Source organism: Podarcis erhardii, assembly GCF_964252035.2.
Source record: "Podarcis erhardii genome assembly, chromosome: 11".
Taxonomy (NCBI): Eukaryota; Metazoa; Chordata; class Lepidosauria; order Squamata; family Lacertidae; genus Podarcis; species Podarcis erhardii.
The window spans coordinates 129937-154589 of NC_138501.1; the positions used below are offsets into that span (position 1 = coordinate 129937).

Genomic DNA, 24653 nt, shown 5'->3' on the forward strand with positions numbered 1-24653 from the left:
TGTACTGTATTGTATTTCTCTTCAGAGCATTTGTTAGTTGTCTATAACCATCCCTTTTGCACAGAATCCTGATTGGAATTTTTCTTTAAAGATAATGATTGGACGGTCTCCAATCATTAACTTTCTTTTAAAGCTGGTGCTAAGTATTGTGTCTTTCATTTCGATAGAATTAAATATTACTAAACAATCTCCAGGAATTCTTTTTGACCTAGTTTGTTGCTGTTTCCCTCTTATTCTGAAGGCATTTTCTATTGTATATGCTACTTGTTCTTCCTTTATTTCCAACCATTTTGCCAGTTCTTTAGTCATTTTTTCTCTTATGTTCTCATTTGCTTCTTCAGCGACCCCTCTAAATTTCAAATTAAGTTGTTTTTGACGCATTTCTGTCATGGCTAAATTGTCCCATAATTGATTTTGTGTATTATGTAGGTCTTTTACTTCTTCCTTTAACTTTTCTGTTTCTTTCTTTTGGTCCCTTAAATCTTTTTGGGTTCTTTTATTAGATTCTTCAATTATTTTTGATTTGACTGTCAAGTCTTGTATCTTTTTAGAGAGTTCACCTACAGCGCTTTCTATTTTCCTGTCTATTTGTTCCTGTATTTCTCCTAGTTTACTTTCCATATGTATTTCAGATTGCTTAAATTCCTCTTTGATTTTTAACCATAGGATGTCTAGATCTTTAATTTCCTCTTGTCGGGATGCCTTCCTCTCTCCCGGTGTCCCTCCAACTTTTTTACCATTTTCCCCCAACATCCTATGGTTTCTTTCTCTCTCCCCTAGGGGGCGCACAATCTTTCTTTTGCCCTTTCTGTGATTTCAACACCTTAATCTATGTAATCCCGTATTGGCTTATCCTCTTATCCTCCTATCCTTTTTGCTTCTCCCGGTAGCAAAAAGGGACTTTCAAGATCTTATTTCACTTTATCTTGTTCAATAGCTTATTCAATAACTTATTCAATGTTGTCCAAACCCACTTGCTTTTTCCAGGAACCAAGTGTTTGATTTATGTTAGTACGTTAGTTTGGTTATTTCAAGAGACAGAGGAGAGGGAAACAAAATAAAGGTGGATATATAAAAAAGAATCAAAAGTCATATACAGTATCCTTCTTTTTGTAGTCCAAGAAGAGTTGCGAACTTGAAATACAGATATAATAACAAAGTAAAAGCTCGCCTCCCCCTATCAATCTCTGCAACATAGTCTGTCTCATAATGACGGATCCCTATTAAATAGTGCATCGCAAGAGAGTCTTTTTATCTTCTTCCAAATATTTCGAAAAACAAAGGCTTTAGTTAATATTTTTATTTCCACAGAGTTTATTTTCCAATCTCACTTGCTATAGGTAGTATGATGGTTCTTCGGGGGGGGGGGGGGTTGTTAGGTAGTATTGTAGAAGAAGAAAAAACTTTTATACCCCCTTCTTTCCGTTCCGTTTCAACATACTGGTTTAGATGTTGTTCTCTGATGTTATCTTCTTTCCAATCCATCACTCTTAGCGTCTCAGTGGCTGGCTTAATTAGCAGATAAAGTACCCCTTCTTTCCTCGAAGCATGTCAAATAAATCTTATATCCAATCTTTTATCTTAAGAAATGGAACTTGGAGCACTCCCAGAGACCGTGTCCAGGAGATCCGAGCTCGCTCGAGGGCTTTCCATCCAGTGCCCTCACCCCCTCCTTCTTTTCGAACTCAGGGGTGATGTATGGGCAGCCGCAGATGAGACTGTGTCTTCCCTTCCACCGGGAAGAATCTAGGGAGGCTGATTACTCCCATCTCAGCCTCTTAATTACCTTGTGTGAGCTGGAGAGATGGTATTGTCGGCCATCTTCCAAGGCGCCCCTAGCGGAACCCGATTTATTGGCACTTTTAAAAGCTCCAATTGGAGCTCCGCTAATTTCAGTTCCTCTGATGACCCAGTTGCCGGAACTAAGCTCCACCCCCTTTCCCCCCAACAGGAAAAATGCCACCTTCTCTTCTGGGTAGTTTCACTTCTCATTTAATATCGTTATTCTACGAGATCTGGGAGCCTGTACTCCCCCTAAATCTGTGTCTGCATCACTATCTGAGCTCTGCAGCTGTATTCCTGCTCTCTGTGTTTCTCCTTCCTCTGTGTGCACAAAGATCGAATTCCTTTTGCTAATTGCTTCCCCCTCTTCTCTTAGGAATTCTCTCTGTTCTTCCACTGTCTCTGTTTCTGTCCTGTCAGAGAGTCCCGTTCTCTGACAGATAGGGTGCCTTCTTGTCTGGATTTACGAAGCATGGTTATGATAACTCTGGTTTATCATGAAGTCTAAAATTGACAAACCACCTGAAAGGTGTGGGCCGAGAGAATGAAACACTGCAATACTGACAAGAGGTACCTCCACCATAGATTTATTATTTTTTTTGGGGGGGGGGGAAGAAGCAAACAAGAAGCTCTAACAGTAAATTCTTCTAAATGTCTACTCAGAAATATCGTTCATTTACTTCAATGGAACTTACTACCAGGGCTGCAGTCTAAACCACTGTTGACACATATGTTAAGAACAGAACAGCTATACAGCTATACATTCCGGGATGCTTTAAGGATAGAGTTTTCTGCCTCAGTTCAGGAATGAAACTAGATGGCCACAGAGAGAAGCTGCTCTGGTTAAAGCAATAAAAATTCATTAAATTACTTACTTATCTAGCCTCTCATTTGCTTGCCGCCAGTGTGTCTGCTCTTTCTTCCATCGTAGGTTCTCATTAAATCCTGGGAATTTATCGTTCCCTACAAGGGCAACATACATAGAATCACACTGAAACTTTAATATCAATATTTCCTTACTGATATGAGTTCTGCAAGAGGCTACATCCATTGTGCTAGCAGTGAAGGAAAGGGTATCTTTTTACACACAAACTAAAAGAGCACATTTGGTATGGAATTGTTGAAATACAACAGATGGGAACCATGTGCCCCTGAGAACAATGGGGCTTAGAGCCAGGAAATAAAACCAACCTAGAAGCAAAACAGGACAGGGGTGGTGCTGTGGTCTAAACCACTGAGCCACTGGGCTTGCCAATCAGAAGGTCGGTGGTGCAAATCCCAGCAACAGGGTGAGCTCCCGTTGCTCGGTCCCAGCTCCTGCCAACCTAGCAGTTTGAAAGCACGCCAAAAAGTGCAAGCAGATAAATAGGTACCTGTCAGGTGCTGGTGTGGTTGCTCAAGAGCAAACAGGCAAGACTCCGACCTGTCTTTTCCAGGCTTTATTCTTAGTGTAAACTATTTACAGTGAAGAGCGTCGTAAGTTCATGTCTGGCTCAATCGCTAGCAGAATCTGGGAGTGGTCGGTCTTTGTACCTCCCCCAGCATAACAGTCGCGTGACCCCAAGCCTTCTCCGCCCCTCTCTGCACCGAAACCTACTGCACAGAATGGGCGCTGGCAAAGGGGTACTTCCCTCCTCTCCGGTTTGCTCAGGCTCGGTGTTGAGGCTCTCCCTAGCATCCCTTGCTCCCTGCATTTCCTTTCCACTGGAGGCGGGCCTTTCCTCCTCGCCAGAGGAGGAACTGCTTTGCAAGATTTTCCAAGGTTCCCTGCCCTTCCACCTCTCGCCTCTGAGCTGATGGCAGTTTCCTGATAGTACCGCTCTGGCAGGAAGGTAAATGGTGTTTCCGTGCGTTGCTCTGGTTTCACCAGAAGCGACTCAGTCATGCTTGCCACAAAGCCCGGAAAAACTGTCTGTGAACAAACGCTGGCTCCCTCGGCCAGTAAAGCGAGATGAGCACCACAACCCCAGAGTCGTTCGTGACTGGGGTTAACTGTCAGGGGTCCTTTACCTTTACGAAGCAAAATATTGGACAGAGGCAGACAAATGAATGAGGCCCAGAAGTCCAGACTTGGGTGAGGTACAGCAGGAGTAGCCAACATGGTGCTACCAGATGCTGTTGGGACTCTTAACTCACACCAGCCTTAGGCACTATGGCCAATGGTAAGGTATGATGGGAGTTGCAGCCCAACATCATCTGGGACTATCACACTGGCTTAGGTATAGGATGTACTCTTGCATTACCCTCTTAATGAAAATATGTGTGTAACCAACACCTGCAAGCCACCTTCTTTCAATAAGCAGAAAGAGAGAATGGCTGGCAACCAGTCCCAAGACTCAGTTCACCTTTCTGCAGAAGTGGCTGTGCTACTGACCTGGTTGCTACCTGTCCTGGCTACCAAAAAAACCCAGCCTGTATGCTTCTTTTGGCAGCCAAGGCAAGCAACAGCAGCAGGACTAGTTCCATGCACGTCCTCATAAAATGGGCACCTTCAATTGGCCTATACTGTAGTAAGGATCAAATTGGGGAGTTGAAACAATGATCAAACCAACTTTCTGGTCACTTTCTAGAAACTCGAGGACGAAAGAAGAGGGAGAGCAGCACTAAGCAAACAAGAAGAAGCCAAACTAGTACAGTTACTTGCTTAAAGAAGTGATTTGCTTACAAAAGGCCTTGGAAAAGAAGAGTCAATGATAATCCACTTAGATGCAGTGCCTTGTCTACTGCTGACACTTTTCACCTGGGCATTTTCAAGTATATAAGCACAGTTTATCCCATCTAGTTGTAGGAAGCTAAGTTTAACAACAACAACAACAACAACAACTACAACAACAACTTATTATTATTATTATTATTATTAACTCTCAGGGGCTCAGGAGCAGAGGCACAGGGGAGAGAGGAAATGGAGAGCGAAGGGGAAGAATCTGAGGGCAGTGTAGGGGAGTATGACAGTGGCCCGAGAGATTCCATGAGCTTCTCCAGCGAATCAGAAGATTCCCAGAGGGGGGCGCCTAGGGCCAGGGCAAGGGGGGTCCCAGAGGGGACGCACCAGAAGCAAGGGGCCAGCGGGGACTCCCAAAGCAGCAGCGGGAGATCAGGACCGGCTCCCCCACCAGAGCGTAGTGGGGGGGAAGAGTCCCATGTATCAGGGCCAGCGTCTCCTCCAGCAGGGAGAGAAGATGAATCAGGGCTGGCCACGCCTCTGTCACAGAGTGAGGGAACGGAGGGGAAGTCAGGTCCAGCCAGCCTCTCCGAAGGGGGAAGCAGTGACAGGAGCAGTGTAACGGTCAGGAGGAAGGTTGCCGGCTGGGCGCGCGCGCCAAGTTCGAATGTACAGGCGCGCGGCACAGCAGAAAACCCGGATTGGGAGCCAGGTCCTAAAGCCCGCCGGAGGCAGGGGGAGGAATCAGGGGACTCAGCGTCAGAAGAGTCCAGAAAGGGCAAGACCCCAGCGGACAGGCGGACCCAGAGGAGGAAAGAGCAAAGGAAGAGGTGGAGCAAGGCTAGAGTCTTAAACTGGTGTCTGGGGGGAGGAGATTCAGACGGAGCTTCAGCGGTCTAGAGTTTGAGACGTAGAGCTGCGTGCCACGGCTTTGAAATTGAAACTGAACTTCAATAAAGACTTTTGTATATAACAAAGAACTGGCATTGGTCCTTTGTGAGCTGGGACCTCGGGCAGCCCTGACAGTAAGCTCCGTCTCCCCCCCAAAAAAATTTAACCCTCGCAGCGTGAGTTGGCACGAGGGGCAAAACTTGGTGTTTTGTGAGCTCACGAAGATCGGCAAAGATGACTACAGAGGACAAGGTGAAAGAGCTTCAAGAAGCAGTCACGACGCTTTACGCAGAAATGGCAGCATCCAAAAAGAGAGAGGAAGAAGCAGTAGCGCTCTGCATGGATCTGCAAACCAGGTGGGAACGTTTGGGCAAAGAGGGGCTGCCGGGACCCAAGCCGGAGGGAGTTGGCCTAGGGAAGAGGGGGGGCAGCATCGTAGCCCACTTCGACGGGAACCTGCAGCAGTATCCTAACTTCAGAGCAGACATAGTTTTTGCGCTCAATTTGCTTCGGAAAGACTTTAGAGATGAGGAGGAGAAAGTAGGCTTCATAATAACTCATCTGCATGGGGAAGCTAAATCGTGGCTGCGCAATTTATGGCGCGAAAATGATCCCGCCCTCCAAGATTCAAAAGCCTTTATCAAGGCTATGGACAATTGTTTTGAATCAACGGTAGATGTGGATGTGGCCAGGAGGGAAATGCATGGGCTGAAGCAGGGCAAAGCCACTGTGAGACAATATCACTCCCGCTTTTTTGCGTTGGTAAATGTGCTGGGCTGGGAGAAGGACTCCGCTGCCGTCAGGGATCTGTTCTGGGAGGGGCTTAATGGGGCCGTGAAAGATGAGCTGGCGAGGGGGGAGAGACCCAGCAACACCACAGAAGTCGTGCAAAGAGCGCTGGCGATAGGGGTGCGCCTGGAAGAACGCCCTTGGAGCAGGGATGAGGGACGTATGGCACGCACACCAGTCAGAACAACTCCTTTCCTACCCTCCAGTGGGGGGGGGGGGAGAAGAGCCGATGGAGATAGGTGGTGCCAGGGCTCAGACAGCAACCAGAGCCCAAACACCAGGAGCAGTCAAGGCGAAGGCTCCTAGAGGGAGCAGGAAGTGTTACATCTGCGACAGTGGACAGCACATGGCCAAAGAGTGTCCCCAGAGGCTCCAGAGGCACACTGCAGCCTCAGCAACAGTAAAGGGAGCAGTTCAGCAGGGGGAACAGCTGCAGGGAAACGACGAAGCCTGGCTGGAGGCAGAGGCACTGGGGCCCAGCCAGGCGAGTCAGTGAAGCAGCCCCCAGAGATTTTACAGCCCACAGACCCCCTCCCGCCCAAACCAGTGGTGCAACTCACCGCATCGCTCCAGCTGCCCAATGGACTCACCATGGAAGTCCCTATTACCATTGACTGTGGTAGTAATGCAGACTTTGTAGGAGTGGATTTCATCAAGCAACATCGCATAGCGCTCCTACCAGCCACGATGCCCCTAAACGTCGTCACGGTCGATGGCAGAGAGCTACTGGGAGGACAGGTGGTACAGCAAACACCGCCAATGGTAATGCAAATTGGAAATCACCGCGAAGTCATCAGCTTCAACGTCACCCACCTGTCGGACACGCCCATAGTGTTGGGCATGAGTTGGCTGGATAGGCACAGCCCGGCATTAGCATGGTACCAGCGTCAATTGACCTTCTGCTCCTCCTACTGCGCAGAACACTGCATCCTCGACAGCCAGGAAGATAAGGGGCAAGAGGATGAACTACAGCTACACTTAGGCATGGTGCAAGCGGTACCCAACAAGTACAAGGCGTTTTTGGAGGTCTTCTGCGAGAAGGAAGCGGACAAGCTGCCTCCCCACAGGCCCTACGACTGCAAGATTGACCTCCTGCCAGGGGCGACGCTGCCGACTGGGAAACTGTATTCCATGTCTGAAGACGAACTGCAAGAACTCAGGGAGTTCATAGATCACAACTTGAAGCGGGGATTCATCCGAGAATCCAAAGCAGTGGGGGGCAGTCCCGTGTTTTTCGTGAAGAAGAAAGACACGCCCCAACGGAGGCTGGTAGTTGATTACAGAATTATCAATTCGAGGACGAAGCCCACGGCATTCCCCATGCCCAAGATCGACGACCTACTCGCGACGGTGAGGAAGGGACGCATCTTCACCAAGTTGGATCTTCGAGGGGCGTACAACCTTATACGCATGCGGGAGGGCGATGAGTGGAAGACGGCCATGTTTACTCCTTTAGGTACCTATGAATATCAAGTTATGCCGTTTGGTTTGCAAAATGGCTCCCATTGTTTCCAAGCCTTCATGCACCATGTGTTAGCGGGACTCCTCTACAAGAAGTGCGTCTGCTTCCTAGACGACATCCTGATCTTCTCGGAATCGCAGGAGGCTCACGAGAGAGACGTCAAGGAGGTCCTGCAGAGACTGAGGGAGCACAGACTTTACGCCAAACTGGAGAAGTGCCAGTTCGACATGACGGAGGTGGATTTCCTGGGCTACAAGCTGTCCGACAAGGGACTCGCCATGGACAGCACCAAGGTCCGCTCGGTGTTGGACTGGAAGAGCCCGCGCAATCGGAAGGAGGTCCAGAAGTTCGTCGGCTTCGCCAACTTTTACCGCAAGTTCATCAAGGGGTTCGCCATGGAGGCGGCGGCCATCACGGACACCCTCAGCTCCAAGCAGAAGAAGTTCACCTGGACGGACCAGGCGGAGCAGTCCTTTCGGAGACTCAAGCGTCTCTTCGCGTCCGACAAACAGCTGCTACACTTAAACCCCAGCAAACCAATGAGGGTTGAAACGGACGCCTCGGACAGAGCGGTGGGGGCGGTCCTGTTGTAGCAAGATCCGCAAGGGGACTGGAGGCCATGCGCATTCTACTCCAGGAAACTCAGCAAGTCGGAACAGAACTACACCATCTGGGACAGGGAGTTGCTGGCCATTCATGCAGCCTTCAAGGCGTGGCGGCACTTCCTCATCGGAGCCAAACACACAGTGCAGGTCCGCACGGACCATAAGAACCTGGAGTACTGGCGCACGGCGAGGTTCCTGAACCAGAGACACAACCGCTGGGCGGAGTTCTTTGCAGATTTCGACTTCAGGATAGAATACATCCCGGGAGACAACAACGTCATGGCGGATGCGCTATCCAGCAAGCCGCAGTATCTCGAGGAAGCGGCACCAGTGGCGGCCAAACACATTTTCGCACCGAAAGCGTGGGCGTGCGCCTCAGCCACCGTGGACCTGGACGCAGTACGTCGCGCGCTGCAGACGGATTCGTTCGCACAATCCAAGATGGAGGAGGTGCGAAGAGGTACAGCGAAGGACGACGAGTTCCAGATACGCGACGGACTGCTCATCCGCAAAGGGGCCCTCTACGTGCCGGGAGACGACCTCTGCGCGAAAGTACTGCGGCAGTTATACGACGCGCCCAGCGCCGGGCACTTCGGCAAGGACAAGACGGCGGAATTAGTAGCCAGAGACTTTTGGTGGCCCAAGATGAAGGGAGAAGTTGCGGATTACGTCACTAGGTGTGACACATGCCAGAGGGTCAAACCAGTACACAGGCCACCGGCGGGACTGCTGGAACCGTACAGACGCCGCTCGAGCCGTGGGAGAAAGTGGCCCTGGACTTTGTCACAGATCTGCCAAGCTCACGAGGCAAAACAGCGGTACTCGTGGTCGTAGACCTCTTCACCAAGATGGCGCACTTCATTCCTTGCGCGAAGGTGGCCACAGCGGAACAGACCGCCAAGCTGTTCATAGACCACGTGTTCAAGGCTCACGGCTTGCCACGGTCCATCCTGTCCGACCGGGGTCGCCAATTCATCTCAAGCTTCTGGCAGAAGTTGCTGGGCATCCTGAACGTCAAGATCAACTTAGCATCGGCACGACACCCGCAGACCAACGGACCAGCGGAGAGGGTCAACGCCATCATGCAGCAGTACCTGAGATGCTACGCGAATCAACAGCCCTCGACCTGGGTGGACTACCTACCGCTGGCCGAGTTTGCCTACAACAACATGAAGCACGTGTCCACGGGGGTGACACCGTTCTTCGCCAACAATAGGCGGCATCCCAGAACCTTCCCGGGGTTAGAGAAAGTGGGGGAGGGGGAGCCACAGGGGGCAGAGGCCTTGGCAGCGGAATTACAGGAGGTCCACGAGCAACTACGAAGGCACTTGGAGCTAGCAAAACACGCCTACAAAGTGCAGGCAGACAGGCACAGGAGAGTTGGGGAAGACATCCAAGTGGGGGACTGGGTCTGGTTAGCAGCCCAGGCAGTGCCGGCCAGAACGTTAGCTAAGAAGAAGCTCAGACACAGGCAGCTAGGGCCTTACCAAGTCGAGGTACAGATCAATCCGGTAGCCTTCCGGTTGACACTTCCGGAGGACTCCAGAATGCACCCGGTCTTTCATAGATCAGTGCTCACACCCTACAAGGAACCCCACAGGTTTCAGGCGACAGGGACCGCACCAGACCCACCCCGCAAATCGCCAACAAGGGGGGGTCACCGAGGGCGGCGCCACTCAACGAGGTCACAGAGATTTTAGACTCGAGATGGGGGGAAGAGGGGGTTGAATATCTACTCGCCAGGGAAGGTACCCTGACCAACGCCAACAGGTGGGTACCGTACTATGCCGTAGAGGAGCACTACCTCAAAGACGAGTTCCATGCACTCTTCCCACACAGACCTATGCTGGCAGATTATTTCGACGACTACCTTTTCACACCCACACTTTCAGCCAGCACGTTCCAGGGGTTCTCATCAGCTGAGGAAACGGCGCCAGAAACAAGCTCCCCAGAGGGATCTCTCTCGGGGTTTGCCACAGAACGCTCTTATTGGTGGGACGATCAGCCGGAAGTGGGGTGGCGCCAGGGAACTGCTGAGGGGGCCCTTACACGCAGCATCACCCGAGGCAACAGGGGGAGAGCGGGACGTGGACGTGTTGGGGGAGGATCCTGGGTTCGAGCACAGCTCAGAGAGATGGACGCAGAGGAGATCGACGTCGACGAGCCCATCACGGACTGGCCGGATCCAACTGGCCGGCTGCACACCAGGGGGGAAGAACCGTATCCCGCACTCACCCCCACAGCACAGGAGCACCCGGAACCCGGACCCGAAGAGGGGGAGGGGGAAGGGGGGCTTCGAGGGGGGGATGGATGTCAGGGGCTCAGGAGCAGAGGCACAGGGGAGAGAGGAAATGGAGAGCGAAGGGGAAGAATCTGAGGGCAGCGTAGGGGAGTATGACAGTGGCCCGAGAGATTCCATGAGCTTCTCCAGCGAATCAGAAGATTCCCAGAGGGGGGCGCCTAGGGCCAGGGCAAGGGGGGTCCCAGAGGGGACGCACCAGAAGCAAGGGGCCAGCGGGGACTCCCAAAGCAGCAGCGGGAGATCAGGACCGGCTCCCCCACCAGAGCGTAGTGGGGGGGAAGAGTCCCATGTATCAGGGCCAGCGTCTCCTCCAGCAGGGAGAGAAGATGAATCAGGGCTGGCCACGCCTCTGTCACAGAGTGAGGGAACGGAGGGGAAGTCAGGTCCAGCCAGCCTCTGGGGAAGCAGTGACAGGAGCAGTGTAACGGTCAGGAGGAAGGTTGCCGGCTGGGCGCGCGCGCCAAGTTCGAATGTACAGGCGCGCGGCACAGCAGAAAACCCAGATTGGGAGCCAGGTCCTAAAGCCCGCCGGAGGCAGGGGGAGGAATCAGGGGACTCAGCGTCAGAAGAGTCCAGAAAGGGCAAGACCCCAGCGGACAGGCGGACCCAGAGGAGGAAAGAGCAAAGGAAGAGGTGGAGCAAGGCTAGAGTCTTAAACTGGTGTCTGGCGGGAGGAGATTCAGACGGAGCTTCAGCGGTCTAGAGTTTGAGACGTAGAGCTGCGCGCCACGGCTTTGAAATTGAAACTGAACTTCAATAAAAGACTTTTGTATATAACAAAGAACTGGCGTTGGTCCTTTGTGAGCTGGGACCTCGGGCAGCCCTGACATTAACATTCACCACCTTTACTGGTTCTGGTTTAAGAGGCAGAGCTCAACAGAAAGGGCTCTTGCTTCTCTTTGTTCTCAGCCACTTTAATTGCATAAGCCTAAAGTTCCGGTATGCACTTGAATCCCTCCCACAAAAGTGTAACAATCCTCCAGGGCACCCTAAGAAGAAGAAGAAGAAGAAGAAGAAGAAGAAGAAGAAGAAGAAGAAGAAGAAGAATTTATTATTTATACCCCGCCCATCTGGCTGAGTTTCCCCAGCCATTCTGGGCAGCTTCCAATCGAGTGTTAAAAACAATACAGCATTAAATATTTAAAACTTCCGTAAACAGGGCTGCCTTCAGATTCTTTTAAAGATAAGACAGCTGTTTATTTCCTTCACATAAGAAGGGAGGGTGTTCCACAGGGTGGGCGCCACTACCGAGAAGGCCCTCTGTCTGGTTCCCTGTAACCTCACTTGTCGCAATGAGGGAACTGCCAGAAGGCCCTGGCGCTGGATCTCAGTGACCGGGCTGAACGATGAAGCTTGTAGACGCTCCTTCAGTATAACACAATTTCTTAATTTTCTAACTCAGTCATTACTCTTTTCAAATATTTCTTCAGACATTTTTTGCTGTCAAAAGTTGTTATGGAAAACTGTGTTTTTATATCTACAATTTCTTTTTGGTTTCACAAATGAGATAAAAAAAGCAAGGAGCATACCAGCAGGCATCCTGCACCGCTTCATCATTTCACCCCTGGCTCCCTCTCCTCTTAGTAAGGCCTCTTCTAGCCGAGCTTTTACATCCCTTGATTTCTGGAGTACTTGAGTGCTGACTTTGTCTGAGCTTTGCTTGCCCTGCACAGACATAAAGAATTATGTGAGCTAAACCACCAGCATCAAAAGGTTAGTATGTCTTTTAAATGTACAGGGTGAGTCCTTCAAAAGAGGCCCCGTGGATACAGAGTACACATGTTCTGCGGGGCCTCTTTTAAAAGACTCACCCTGTACAATGAAATCTACAAACCAATTATTTTGTACCTCTTGAAAAGTTCAATTTTGCACAAAGTTTTGCACAAAGTTAAAAGTGAAGCACACTTGTAAAATGAATGTAGCATATTTCCATCCAAGAAAAACTGTACACTGTGTCTGTAACGCATCAAAACAATTAGCAACAAGTATGGACTGGACACCATTCTATTTACCTTATACTCAAAGCCTGAGACACAGATGTAAAGGACATCTAAAATCCTGTTTAGCTGCATAGATGGCAGGTCTGCAACCCATTTCTGAATAAGATTCTGATCAGCGTTTTTCATGATCCACAGGAAACAGATCAAAAGGTGGCGTGTAGTTTCTGGACTTAAAGTGTTGTATTGTTTGTAAGGCTTGGAACAAATAAAATAAGAAGTTCAAGAAAGTTAGACATAAAGAAGGGCATATTTAATAGTCCTAATGAATGTCACCAGTCACACAACTGGTAGGGCTCCTTTCTATTGTTTAAGGTGCCGTTTCTAACTAATAAATCTGCTGTAGCCACTTAGATTTGGGAGTTGGGAATATCTCTATTTCAGGTGGTACACCTCTGTAGGGTTTTTTGCAGGTGTGAACGGCACACTTGCAAAAACAAAAAACAGCATCAAATACTCTGGAGTAGCCTTCCTCAATCTGCGGCTCTCCAGAATTCTTGGACTACAAGTCCTATCAGCTCCAAACAGCAAGGAGGCTAAAGAAGCATAGACCTATAGGAAGCTACTGGATATTTGGTCCAACTTGCTTAGTACTGTCTACACTGACTGGCAGTGGCTTTCCAGGGCTACAGGCAGGAGTCTCTTGCAGCCTTACCTGGAGATGCTGGAGACTGACTGAACCTGGGACCTTATGCATGTTCTACCACTGAACTATGGGCTTCCCCCTGGAAAATATGCTCAGTATGCCCACTAGATCAAATGAAAGAACATAATAAATCCTTAAAAGTTGGCTCCTAGAATTTGGGTCAGTAATAGGGAGAAACAAAGCAAGAAAAAAAATATGCAAACACATAGTGTAGGCAGACCTACCACTGTGGACACAGATGAACCATAGGACCGTAGGAGATTAAACTGATTCCCAGCAATGGCCAGAGCAATATTTTGGTTAATTTGGCTTGCAGCTTCTTGTTCTTCATCTGGAGATCCGATGCGGCCTTTCCCATTGCGGCCATCTGAAACTATATTAGAAAATATAACTTGCATACTTGTAGCTGAAGTTCTTGAGAATGGTCATCTGTAGAACCATTCATATGGAAATACTTATGTCTATGCAGTGCATCTTCACATACTCCACCCCTTAAGTTCCAGCTTGCAAGTCCAAAGAGGTTTTGCTCAGTTCAAAAATTGACATACCAACATTCAATATCTAACCACAGTGTGCAGCTGAGAAAGTTGTGTGACTCCACATATGATCACTCAAGAGAACTTCAGTTAAGGTCAAGCTACCCATCCTTCTTCATGGTCTCTGTGCAGACACACATATGGGAGAATAGCAAGCTTTCTCATCTGAAATTTGTAGTAGGTTGTCATAAAGAGTTAACACATTGGAGGATTATTGTTCCAAAAAATACATCAGCACAGGCTGAAGTATCAAGAGCACAGTGGAAGTTGAAAGTCAAGAGCTGTGATGATGTTGTAGCTCAACATGGCTCTGGGATTAACATTATCCTAGTGGTTGCTGCAAAGGCAGCTACAGCCTGCATGCAGCACACTCTGAAGCCATATTGCAGGGGACGATGAGCACTCTTGTAACCCACCCACTGAGGAGAAAGTTTGTGATCTTTATACAGAGTGGCATTAACAATGATAATATTAGGATTGTTGTTTTTTAGGATAACAAGGTCCAATCAACACAAAGATCAACGATCAACACAGAGCAGGGGGCAAGAAAAAAGGTAATATAAAGTTGGGGTGGAAGTTTGACGAAGTCTTTGGCAGAAAATAAGAATCTGGATGGAAGACTACCTTGTCCCAATATAATGTCAGGAAGAGAGAACTGGAGTGCAGAGTTGCAAGTTACCCTACATCCTCAGAAGCTTTAATTGCCCCAAGAAAGGCTACGCTCCAAAAAACAAAGGAGAAAGGCACACTGCCAAAGGTTTGAAAGGATGGTGCATAAGTTGTGTTGGTACCAATTAAAGACTCCACTAAGGCAACAGTTTCTAAGAAAAAAACTTCATTAAAAGTTGTACAGACAAACTTGATTACAACAAGTTACACAGTCTGTGGTTATGTTGAAGTACGGTCGCCATATTTTGAGAAGCAAAAAAGAGGACACATTTGCAGACACTCATTTTATTTTATTTTTATAACAATATTTATTGAATTTTCTTTTTTTAATACAATCAAAATAAAATTTTATCATCACATACATCTTTGCTCAATCAGAGCATCGACTCCCCACCCCCATTCCCTGGCTTCCATAATTCCAGATTCTTCCCATAAGTGATAGTTTCATTCTTCCCCACACTTCCAAATCTCTCTTAACTTCATCCCACACTTTTTCATATTAGCTCCATTTGTTGCTAGAAATGAGTAGTCCGAATAGTTATTACTTTATATATTTATTTTTTTTATAATATTTATTAAGAGTTTTTAGTTACAATACAAATAAATAAAACACCATAGTATATATCATAACATGTTTTCTTGTCATCTTTGGACTTCCTCACATCTCCCGTTCCTGCGTTCCTAGTTATAAAAAATTTAATCCAGCAATTTATCACCTTGTTTACATTCTTACTAACTAATTTTCCGATATTACATCACACATTTTAAATAAATTTCTTTAATATCTTAAAAAATTTAGTTTAGCCTAATCATTGTCTATTTGAATTTAACTTATCTTCATAATTCACCTCATCTGTTTTAATGGTGCCGAGTTCTTTATAATCTAGCATCCTGCTTAACATTCATACAATTTACAATATTTTTGCAGATAAATCTTAAATTTCTTCCAGTCTTCTTCTACCGTCTCCTCTCCCAGGTCTTGGATTCTGCCAGTCATCTCGGCCAGTTCCATATATTCTATCAGTTTCGTCTGCCATTCTTCCAGTGTGGGTAAATCTTGGGTTTTCCATTGCTTAGCGACGAGTGTCCTTGCTGCTGTTGTTGCATACATAAAAAATGTTCGGTCCTTCTTTAACACCTTCTGGCCGACAATACCCAAAAGGAAGGCCTCTGGTTTCTTGGTAAAGGTATACTTAAATATCTTTTTCAGCTCGTTATATATCATTTCCCAGAAAGCCTTCACTCTAGGGCAGGTCCACCAGAGGTGAAAGAATGTTCCTTCATTTTCTTTACATTTCCAACATTTGTTATCAGACAAATGGTATATTTTTTGCAAGTTTAACTGGGGTCATGTACCATCTGTATATCATTTTCATAACATTTTCTTTCAGAGCATTACATGCAGTGAAATTCAACCCATTGGTCCACAACCTTTCCCAGTCCTCAAACATAATATTATACCCAATGTCTTGTGCCCACTTTATCATAACTGATTTTACCGTTTCATCTTGTGTATTCCATTTTAACAGCAACAGATAGGTAGCCGTGTTGGTCTGCCATAGTCAAAACAAAACAAATTCCTTCCAGTAGCACCTTAAAGACCAACTAAGTCAGTTCTTGGTATGAGCTTTCGTGTATCTGAAGAAGTGTGCATGCACACGAAAGCTCATACCAAGAACTGACTTAGTTGGTCTTTAAGGTGCTACTGGAAGGAATTTGTTTTGTTTTTATTTTAACAGCAAGTTATACATTCTTGAAAGTACCTTAGTCTTAGGCTCTAACAGTTCCGTTTCCAACTTTGATTTTTCCACCTGGAATCCTAACTTTTTGTCAAGTTTGAAAACCTCTTTAATCTGAGCGTAGTGTAACCAGTCTCGCACTTTATCTTTCATTTTCTCCAAACTCTGCAATTTCCAATTATCTCCATCTTTTTCTAATATTTCCCAATATTTTGGCCAGTTGGCCTCCATATTGAGTCTTTTTCGGGCCTTAGCTTCCAAAGGTGAAAGCCACCTTGGAGTTTTATTTTCCAGTAAGTCTTTGTATTTTGTCCAGACGTTAAACACTGCTTTTCTGACAATATGGTTCTTGAAAACCTTGTTGATCTTAACCTTGTCATACCATAAATATGCATGCCAACCAAAAGCATTGTTAAAACCTTCCAGATCCAGTACATCAGTGTCCTCGAGAAGTAGCCAATCTTTTAGCCAGCAGAAAGCTGCTGATTCATAATACAACCTTAAGTCTGGCAGGGCAAAGCCCCCTCTTTCTTTCGCGTCAGTTAATATCTTAAACTTAATTCTGGGCTTTTTGCCCTGCCAGACAAATTTGGAAATATCTCTCTGCCACTTCCGGAAGCACTCTATTTTGTCCACAATCTGTAATGTTTGAAACAAAAACAACATTTTTGGCAATACATTCATCTTAATGGCAGCTATTCGGCCTAACAAGGAAAGTTTCAATTTTGTCCAACTGTCTAAGTCTCTCTTAATTTCTGACCAGCATTTCTCGTAATTCTCCTTGAATAAACTCAGATTTTTTGCTGTTATGTTTACCCCTAGGTATTTTACTTTTTTGACCACGTTTAACTCTGTCTCTCTCTGAAACCGTTCTGACTCTGTATCTGTCAAGTTTTTTTCTAATACCTTAGTTTTCTGCTTGTTCAATTTAAATCCCGCCACCCGACCGAACTCTTGAATCAATTGTAATACTCTTTTTGTACTAGATTCTGGCTCCTGCAGGGGCAAGACTAGGTCATCTGCAAAAGCTTTAAGTTTGTATTGTTTCGCTCCGACCTGAATTCCTTCCACCAACCGGTCCCCTCTAATCATATTCAAGAGCACCTCCAGACGAATAGTTATTACTTTATAACACGTCTGTATCGATCGCCAGCAGCCCTGGAAACAAAGTTGCCTTTGGCAGAGCCGGCCGGGGTTTCTCCTCCCCCAGTGTTTCAGAACTGTCTTTCAGTCAAAATGAAATCTAAAGTCTATAAATCTGGAGTAAAATTATATATTTTTTAGAAATCCATTCAGCCCTGCCTTATGAGGCTAGTGGAATAGCACTAAAATTATATCCGCTTGCGGAAAATGGAACTCATGTACTTTTGATTTCGTAGAAATTCTTACTGCGCCCTTTTCTCACCAGCAATGGGACAGACTCCCTGTTTACATCCCATTATTCCATCTGTTCGCCAAGTACTCCAAAATTTTACTCCACATCCAGTCAAATTCAGTCTTTTTGCATCAGGAAGCCAGGTGCTTTTTTGCCACCGGAAACAGAGGCTTTGCAAGGCAGGAGTAGCGATAGATCCCAAGCACCCGCGCCTCAATCCCCTGGTCATTTGAGCTCTTTTTATAGAGCCGTCCGACTAAAAGGATAGGCACCAAGGGCGCCGCCCGATCCCCTGCACCCAAAACTCCCTTTGGGTTTTTTTTAATGCAGCTCACAGCGCCTTTGTGTAGCTCCAAATCTCCTGCTGAGCTCGGACTTTCCCCAAGAGGCTAAATCCGCATCTGTAATGGCTTTGCAGCCGACCGGAAGTTGCAAACTCTCATTTTAAATACCCTTCTATAGCCTACAGCTATAGAAACTGTGATATATTGCTATGTTCTTAACTTTCAACAACAAAATAATAGTTTTGTTTTATTTATTTATTTATTTATTTATTTGCTTGCTTGCTCGCTCGCTCGCTTTTATTAATTATCCATTATTTTTGCCATATTTATTGTAACTATGAACTTCAACCGTTTGGCTAAAGAGGGAAAAAACAATTCTTCCCAACACTTCACTTAAAATTGCTACAGGTGCAAAAGAAAGTTAAAGAAAGCAGCTGCTTCTGTCACTTCCAGTTATTGGTGGCACAATAGCAAGGGACCTGAGGGGAATCAACCACGTGGGCGGGAGAAAATTAATGCAGCCTTTACCACAAAGGGGTTTAATAATACCCTGATGACTAGTAATCAAGAAAAACAAATGAAACTACCTTCCACTGACTCACTCACACTTAGCTTGACTGAAAAAGGGGCAATGAACTTAAAAGAGGGAGCCCCGGACAGACTGTACTTCACAGTGAAAAAGATTCTCTCTCACTCATCCTCACACTTGTGCCAAGCTAGAAATGTGGGAGGGGCCCCAAGGGCCCCAAAAGCCTATTGCTTTAAGGAAATGCTAAGAAACTGCAAAAAGCTTTGTAACTGCTGAGAAAGCTTTTGTTATGCAAGCACCCTTTCCCATGGGAAGAGAAGAAGCTAACATTTTTATTGCAGAACATACACAGCTATACATGCAGGTTCAACAAAAGCACAATAGATTTTGCTATAAAATTGTAACACAATGTTTCTACATGGAGGCCATATAGATGACAGCAAAACAGCCAATGCTTATGCTTAGTTTGCACAAGCACACTAACATGAAATGTATCCAATAACTGAATGAGGTAATTAGAAATGCTTCAGTGCATATGACTGAAGAAAATTGAACTGCTTTGTGTCAAAACTTATAAATATCACCCCCAGACCACTGAATCGCAGTTGCAGCCTTTGTGGACCTATCCCGCTATAACCTATTGCTTAGAAAGTAATAAATCGTTGGAATCTATCTCCTCCTGGCTCCTGGGTCTTATTGGCCTGACTTAGGAGCTTTTATAGCCTGTATAAGCTTGCAACAGAAAGACTCATCTTCATACCCACTCAGCCCAAACACCTGCACACAGGATTAAGTTGACCAGTCCCAAATGTACACACTTCCACTTAACTACAAAGTGAAAATAGCTCATGCTTCCCTTTCAGATCAAAGCTGGTTTGAGGTAAAATGCATCAAGCAGCAATATTTCCCAATAAACTGAGGGTTAATGCTGTAGCATAGAATCTTGTGATGTCATGTGCCTGAGGCAATCCCCTCCCCCCCATTAGTTCAGTTATTAATTGTTGTGTAAGTTTTAACTGTTAGAGCAGCAAGTATGTCATGTATCTGTGTATCTGAAGAAGTGTGCATGCACACGAAAGCTCATACCTAGAACTAACTCAGTTGGTCTTTAAGGTGCTACTGGAAGGAATTTTTTTATTTTGTTTTGACCATGGCAGACCAACACGGCTACCTATCTGTAACTGATGTTATGCTGCTGTTTGCCTCAGAGTCAGTCTGTAAATCTCAGTCAGTTTCAGATACAAATTACCTGGGGCAACTTCTGCACAACTCTGTAAAGCATAATTACCACAGAAACTACAGTGGTTCTCAAATGCCTTGATACTCAAACAACTTAGAACCCAAACACTGCAAAGCCGGAAGTAAGTGCTCCGGTTTGCGAACTTTTTTCAGAAGCCGAACATGCTCCATTTTGAGTGTTACACTTTCCGGTTTGAGTGCCACACTTCTGTTTTGAGTGTTACGCTTCTGATTTGAGTGTTACACTTCCGATTTGAGAGTTATGCTTCTAATTTGAGTGCCACGCTTCTGTTATGGAGTGTTACACTGAGGTCAGTCTGTTTTTGCTACTTATTTTGCGTTTTTGTGACTCTTTTTTTTGTTTTGTGACTGTGTGGAACCCAGTTCAGCTACTGATTGATTGACTGTGTGTGTGACTGCAGTACATTGTTTATTGCTTTCATTTTAGGAACAACAGTCTCGTTAGATAGTAAAATTCATGTTAAATTGCTGTTTTAGGGGTTGTTTTTAAAAGTCTGGAATGGATTTATCCATTTTGCATTACTTTCTATGGGAAAGAATGCCTTGGATTTGGAACACTTTGGTTTTGGAACGAACCTCCGGAATGGATTAAGTTTGAGAACCAAGGTACCACTGTACAAGATAGTGCTTCATAATGGGTAACGTGTGTGTTGAAATGTCACCAGCCCGGGAGCTATGCCAGCCTCCCGGTACACTCCAAAGACGAAACATTTTGTTTTTTAAAAAAATAATATTTATTACTTTTAAACCTTACAAAAAAGAAGAAAAAGAAAAGAAAAAAAAGAAGAAGCAAAGGAAACAAAAAAAACAATACAATACAATATATAAACAGTACACAACGCAACATTAACACATTAGACTAAACAAAACAAAGCAAAAACAATTTAAAAACATACATCATACCATTTCAATGCCTTATCTTTCATTCCTTTGTTTCATCGACCTCCTCTCACCTCCCTTTTTGTATTCCACTTCTATTAATTGTTTCAGCAATTCCTTTCCATCTTTCTATATTTTCTGTCATATAATTATCTTAACTTATTTTAACTTTATTTTCCATTAATACTATAATACTTATTTATGCTTAACTCCTTATAACATTTCTACTAAAGCCATATAATTTCATTCCAACATTTTTCTGACACTCATTAATTTTACAGTATTTCTATAAATAAACTTTTTCCAAGCTTCTTCCACCATCTCTTCACCCTGGTCTCGGATTCTGCCAGTCATTTCTGTCAATTCCATATAGTCCATCAACCTGGTGATCTTCTGTCCGAGGCTCTTAACTCTTTTCCAAGTCCCTTCTGCAGGTCTTCTTCATATTTATACAGTGGTGCCTCGCAAGACGAAATTAATTCGTTCCACAAGTTTTTTCGTCTTGCGAGTTTTTCGTCTTGCGAAGCACGGTTTCCCATAGGAATGCATTGAAAATCAATCAATGCGTTCCTATGGAAACCACCTTCAGACCAGGTCCGGGGACAGTCTGTCCCCCGACCCCTTCTGAAGGCTGGGGGTGGGGGGGGACAAGGGCTTTTCTTCCCACCCCCAGCATTTTAAAAAACCCCGGGACAGCGGAGGACTGCTCCGCTGTCCGGGGCGATCTTAAAATGCTGGTGGGCGGCAGCGAAGCCTTCGCTGCCGCCTGTCAGCATTTTAAAAAAACCTGCCTGCCTTCCCGGGAGAGCGGAGAAACGCGCGTTTCTCCGCTTTCCCGGACGGCTTTTGAAGTCCGCTGTCCGGGGCGATCTTAAAATGCTGGTGGGCGGCAGCACTGCCGCCCACCAGCATTTTAAGATCGCCCCGGACAGCGGAGAAGTCCTCCGCTGTCCCGGGGTTTTTTAAAATGCTGGCAGGCGACAGCGCTGCCGCCCACCAGCATTTTAAGATCGCCTCGGACAGCGGACTTCAAAAGCCGTCCGGGAAAGCGGAGAAACGCGCGTTTCTCCGCTCTCCCGGGAAGGCAGGCAGGCAGGCAGGGGGGAGCAAAGACTTTTGCCCCCCGCCAGCCTTCAGAAGAGGTCCAGGACCTCTTCTGAAGGCCGGCGGGGGGCGAAAGTCTTTGCTCCCCCCCCTTCAAAAGCCGTCCGGGATAGCGGGAAGCGCTTCCCTGCTATCCCGGACCGCTTTTAAAATGCTGGCGGTGGGGAGCAAAGCCTTTCGGCCCCCGCCGGCCTTCCTGGACCTATTCTGAAGGCCGGAGGGGGGGGGGAAAGGCTTTGCTGCCCACCGCCAGCATTTAAAAGAGGTCCCCGGAGATTTCCCTATGGGCTTTCTTCTTGCGAAGCAAGCCCATAGGGAAATTCGTCTTGCGAAGCGCCTCAAAAAACGGAAAACCCTTTCGTCTAGCGGGTTTTTCGTCTTGCGAGGCATTCGTCTTGCGGGGCACCACTGTACATGCACTTTACTTTGTCTTCTGCTGATCTTGTTCTTAATTTCCTTCCTTTGATGCTGAAGAGTAGATCTCAGGGAAGCTCCGACCTAGCAATGTTTTTATTCCTTCTCAACAGGTCAGCCAAATCTCCGTAATTAAAACTAAAATCCAAAAGATATTTAGATAGATAGATAGATAGATTCTTTATTGTCATTACACAAGTGCAACATTGCACAGTGCAACGAAATTGGATGCCATCCCTTAAAAAAAAAATAAAAATAAAAAAATAAAAAAAAAAAATTTCAGGACGTGTTTCAAAATCCCTCCAAATCTGAAAGTCCCCACAACTCCAATCTCCTCCTGACCCAGGTCCAGGTCCCAAAGGTCAGTAAATCCTTGCATGAGGTGATCTATCCAACTTTCCTTCTCCAGTCCAAGCAGGGCTCCAATCCTCAAAATCTGACTTTCTCTGAATTCAATCATAGAAGGCAACAACTTATAGTCATCAAATTGCCTCTGTAAGGCTGGGGCTCTCTCCCTCTCCACTAGTATTACTTTAGGTTCAACAACAACAACTTTCTCCCTCGCCTTCTCCAGTTTGCCATGTCAAAGTAGATTCCTGTATCGATTCCTGAATGGTTTCTGTATAGATGTTCACTTTTTGTCCCAAATTAGTCACTTTTTGTCCCAAGTTATCAATTTTGATAGTCATCAGATCTGTCTTCTTGTGGAGCTGTTCCAATGAATCACTTATCTTACATAATGCAATCACTAAGGCTTCTTCTGTCGACATTCTTAATCTATCCAAGGTCAATCCCTGGTTCTCACAGTTTTTTATCTTGCAGCTGGAGATTCCACCAGCTCAACTCTTGTAACAGTTTCAAAGGCTCCCTCTAGAGGGAAACAATTTCTAATTTTATCAATCCTTTTAGGCACAGTTCAAGCAATAAAATTAGTTTCAATTTTCAGTTACCTTTACTCCTTTTTAAACGCAGAAGGAGACAATGGAAACAATGTATTTCTCTTATTTAACTAACTGTCAAGATACATTTTATTTACAGTCAATGAACTTTCCCAAAACGTCAGTCTTACTAGCAGCCCGTTTCCAGGTTCAGAGCGGTGGTAATTTAACTTTCTTCACTCTCTCCTGCAGGCTTACGCGATCCCAAACTTCCCCCCTCTTCTCCTGCTTCCAAGGGGGGGTTTAATGATTTTAGCCGATGGAAGTTTAATCCTTTACAGAGGACTTTCCAAGACTTTAGCTTGCAAGCTCTTTGCTTCAATCTATTTACAAAAGGGGAAGGTGGACTTCCTGTTTGAAACCTCCCCGATTCGGTGCCAAATTAAGACGTTTAAAAATCCAATTTTCCGTTCTACTCACGGGTAGTTGTTTAGGATCAAACTGTCCACAGGAAAAAGTCAGCGCTCTCCGGCAACAGCAGTGCGGCTTCACTCCGTGAAAGAAGCAGTCAATTCGAAGCACCGCGCCGCTCACCCCACGTCGCTCCGGATCCCCGAAACCGGGTCTCCCCGCGCGTAGGGGAGGCGCAAAAGGTGCCAGCTGAATCCCACGTTCACAGGCTTCTCCTTTTTAGTGGGTCTCCGCCTTCGCCGTGGCGGCCAGACCCTGATTTCCACGGAGCAAATTCCTCCCGATCAGAGGAATTCCGCCATTGTCGGAGGCGCCAACCCGGAAGTCTCCAAAGACGAAACATTTTGATTGTCATCCCCTGGCTGCTATTCAGGAATCTTGCTCCAGTCCAGGTGACCGGTCAATAGGCAACTTCTTTTTCATAAGAAAAGCATACTAATTTCCCTTTCAAACTCCAGAAGGGAAAAGGCAGTCTCGTAGTTTCTTTACTACATTTTATTCACTGCAAAACAACAAAACACAAAGGACTGCATGTCTGAGCAGTCAACCTCTGGGTTTCACGACACAACCCAGCACTCTCCTCAGAGCGGAAGAGAAAGAGACTGAGAGAAACGCCTCCCAGCTCTCAGCGAGCACACAGTCGGAGAACAGTGCCTCACTTCTGTTCCCACGCTGTGAGGCAGCACCTGCTCTTTCCTGCCAGCATGGCGACTGGTGAGGGCTAAAATCCCAACAGTGTGCACAGATTCAAAAGTCAGTGGTGAGAATGCACTGGACCCAGATTCAGTACTAATGGGTACATAGCCTTTGGCCAGAATCAAATAAGGTAGTAATAACCAAAGCACAACACAGAAAGATTGAATGGTTCTGGCAAGCCTGCTTAGCGAATATTTGGCAATGCTCACAAGAAGCCATCAAAATCCTTTACTCAAAAGACTTGTGACCAATGATGGCCAATTTCCCATCTCAACTTTTGCATTTCTTAAATGTAGGCTGCTATGCCACAAGGTGCAGGGGAGGGGGGAACAAAGAAGGGAAGAAAACAAAATCACAAAACCAATGGAGGGGAAAATGTAAAGGAAAGAGAGGGAGAGCTGTAGAAACAAAGACTCAGTGTCTTGCTCACTTGGTCTGCAGACCAAGGGAATGTTCTTCATGATGTCACAACTGCAGCTGTGGAAGAAGAACTAAGCATGTGAAACCAAGCATATGCATATGCGCTGGAACCGTAGGATAGACCTTGCCACCAAGAAGTCTCTATAGACTAACACTGTTTCAGGAATGCACTCAGCAGGCACAGGTTTCCCCACTTGTGTGCCTACACCAAGAATACGAAAAAGAACCTGCCATTACTACAAAATATACCGTATTTTTCGCCC

At 46.2% G+C, this 24653-nt stretch overlaps 1 protein-coding gene across 4 annotated transcripts in view; it reads right to left on the reverse strand.

The window, feature by feature from the left end:
• DOCK8 (dedicator of cytokinesis 8) overlaps positions 1 to 24653 on the reverse strand; it is a 162571-nt gene that overhangs the window by 34528 nt on the left and 103390 nt on the right. For all 4 annotated transcript variants that reach the window (XM_081880898.1, XM_081880897.1, XM_081880896.1 and 1 more), the window contains 4 exons: positions 13361 to 13509; positions 12506 to 12688; positions 12023 to 12158; positions 2658 to 2745 (listed from right to left, as the gene is read on the reverse strand). In XM_081880898.1, the coding sequence (XP_081737024.1) occupies positions 2658 to 2745; positions 12023 to 12158; positions 12506 to 12688; positions 13361 to 13509 (556 nt within the window). The remainder of the gene's footprint in view (positions 1 to 2657; positions 2746 to 12022; positions 12159 to 12505; positions 12689 to 13360; positions 13510 to 24653) is intronic.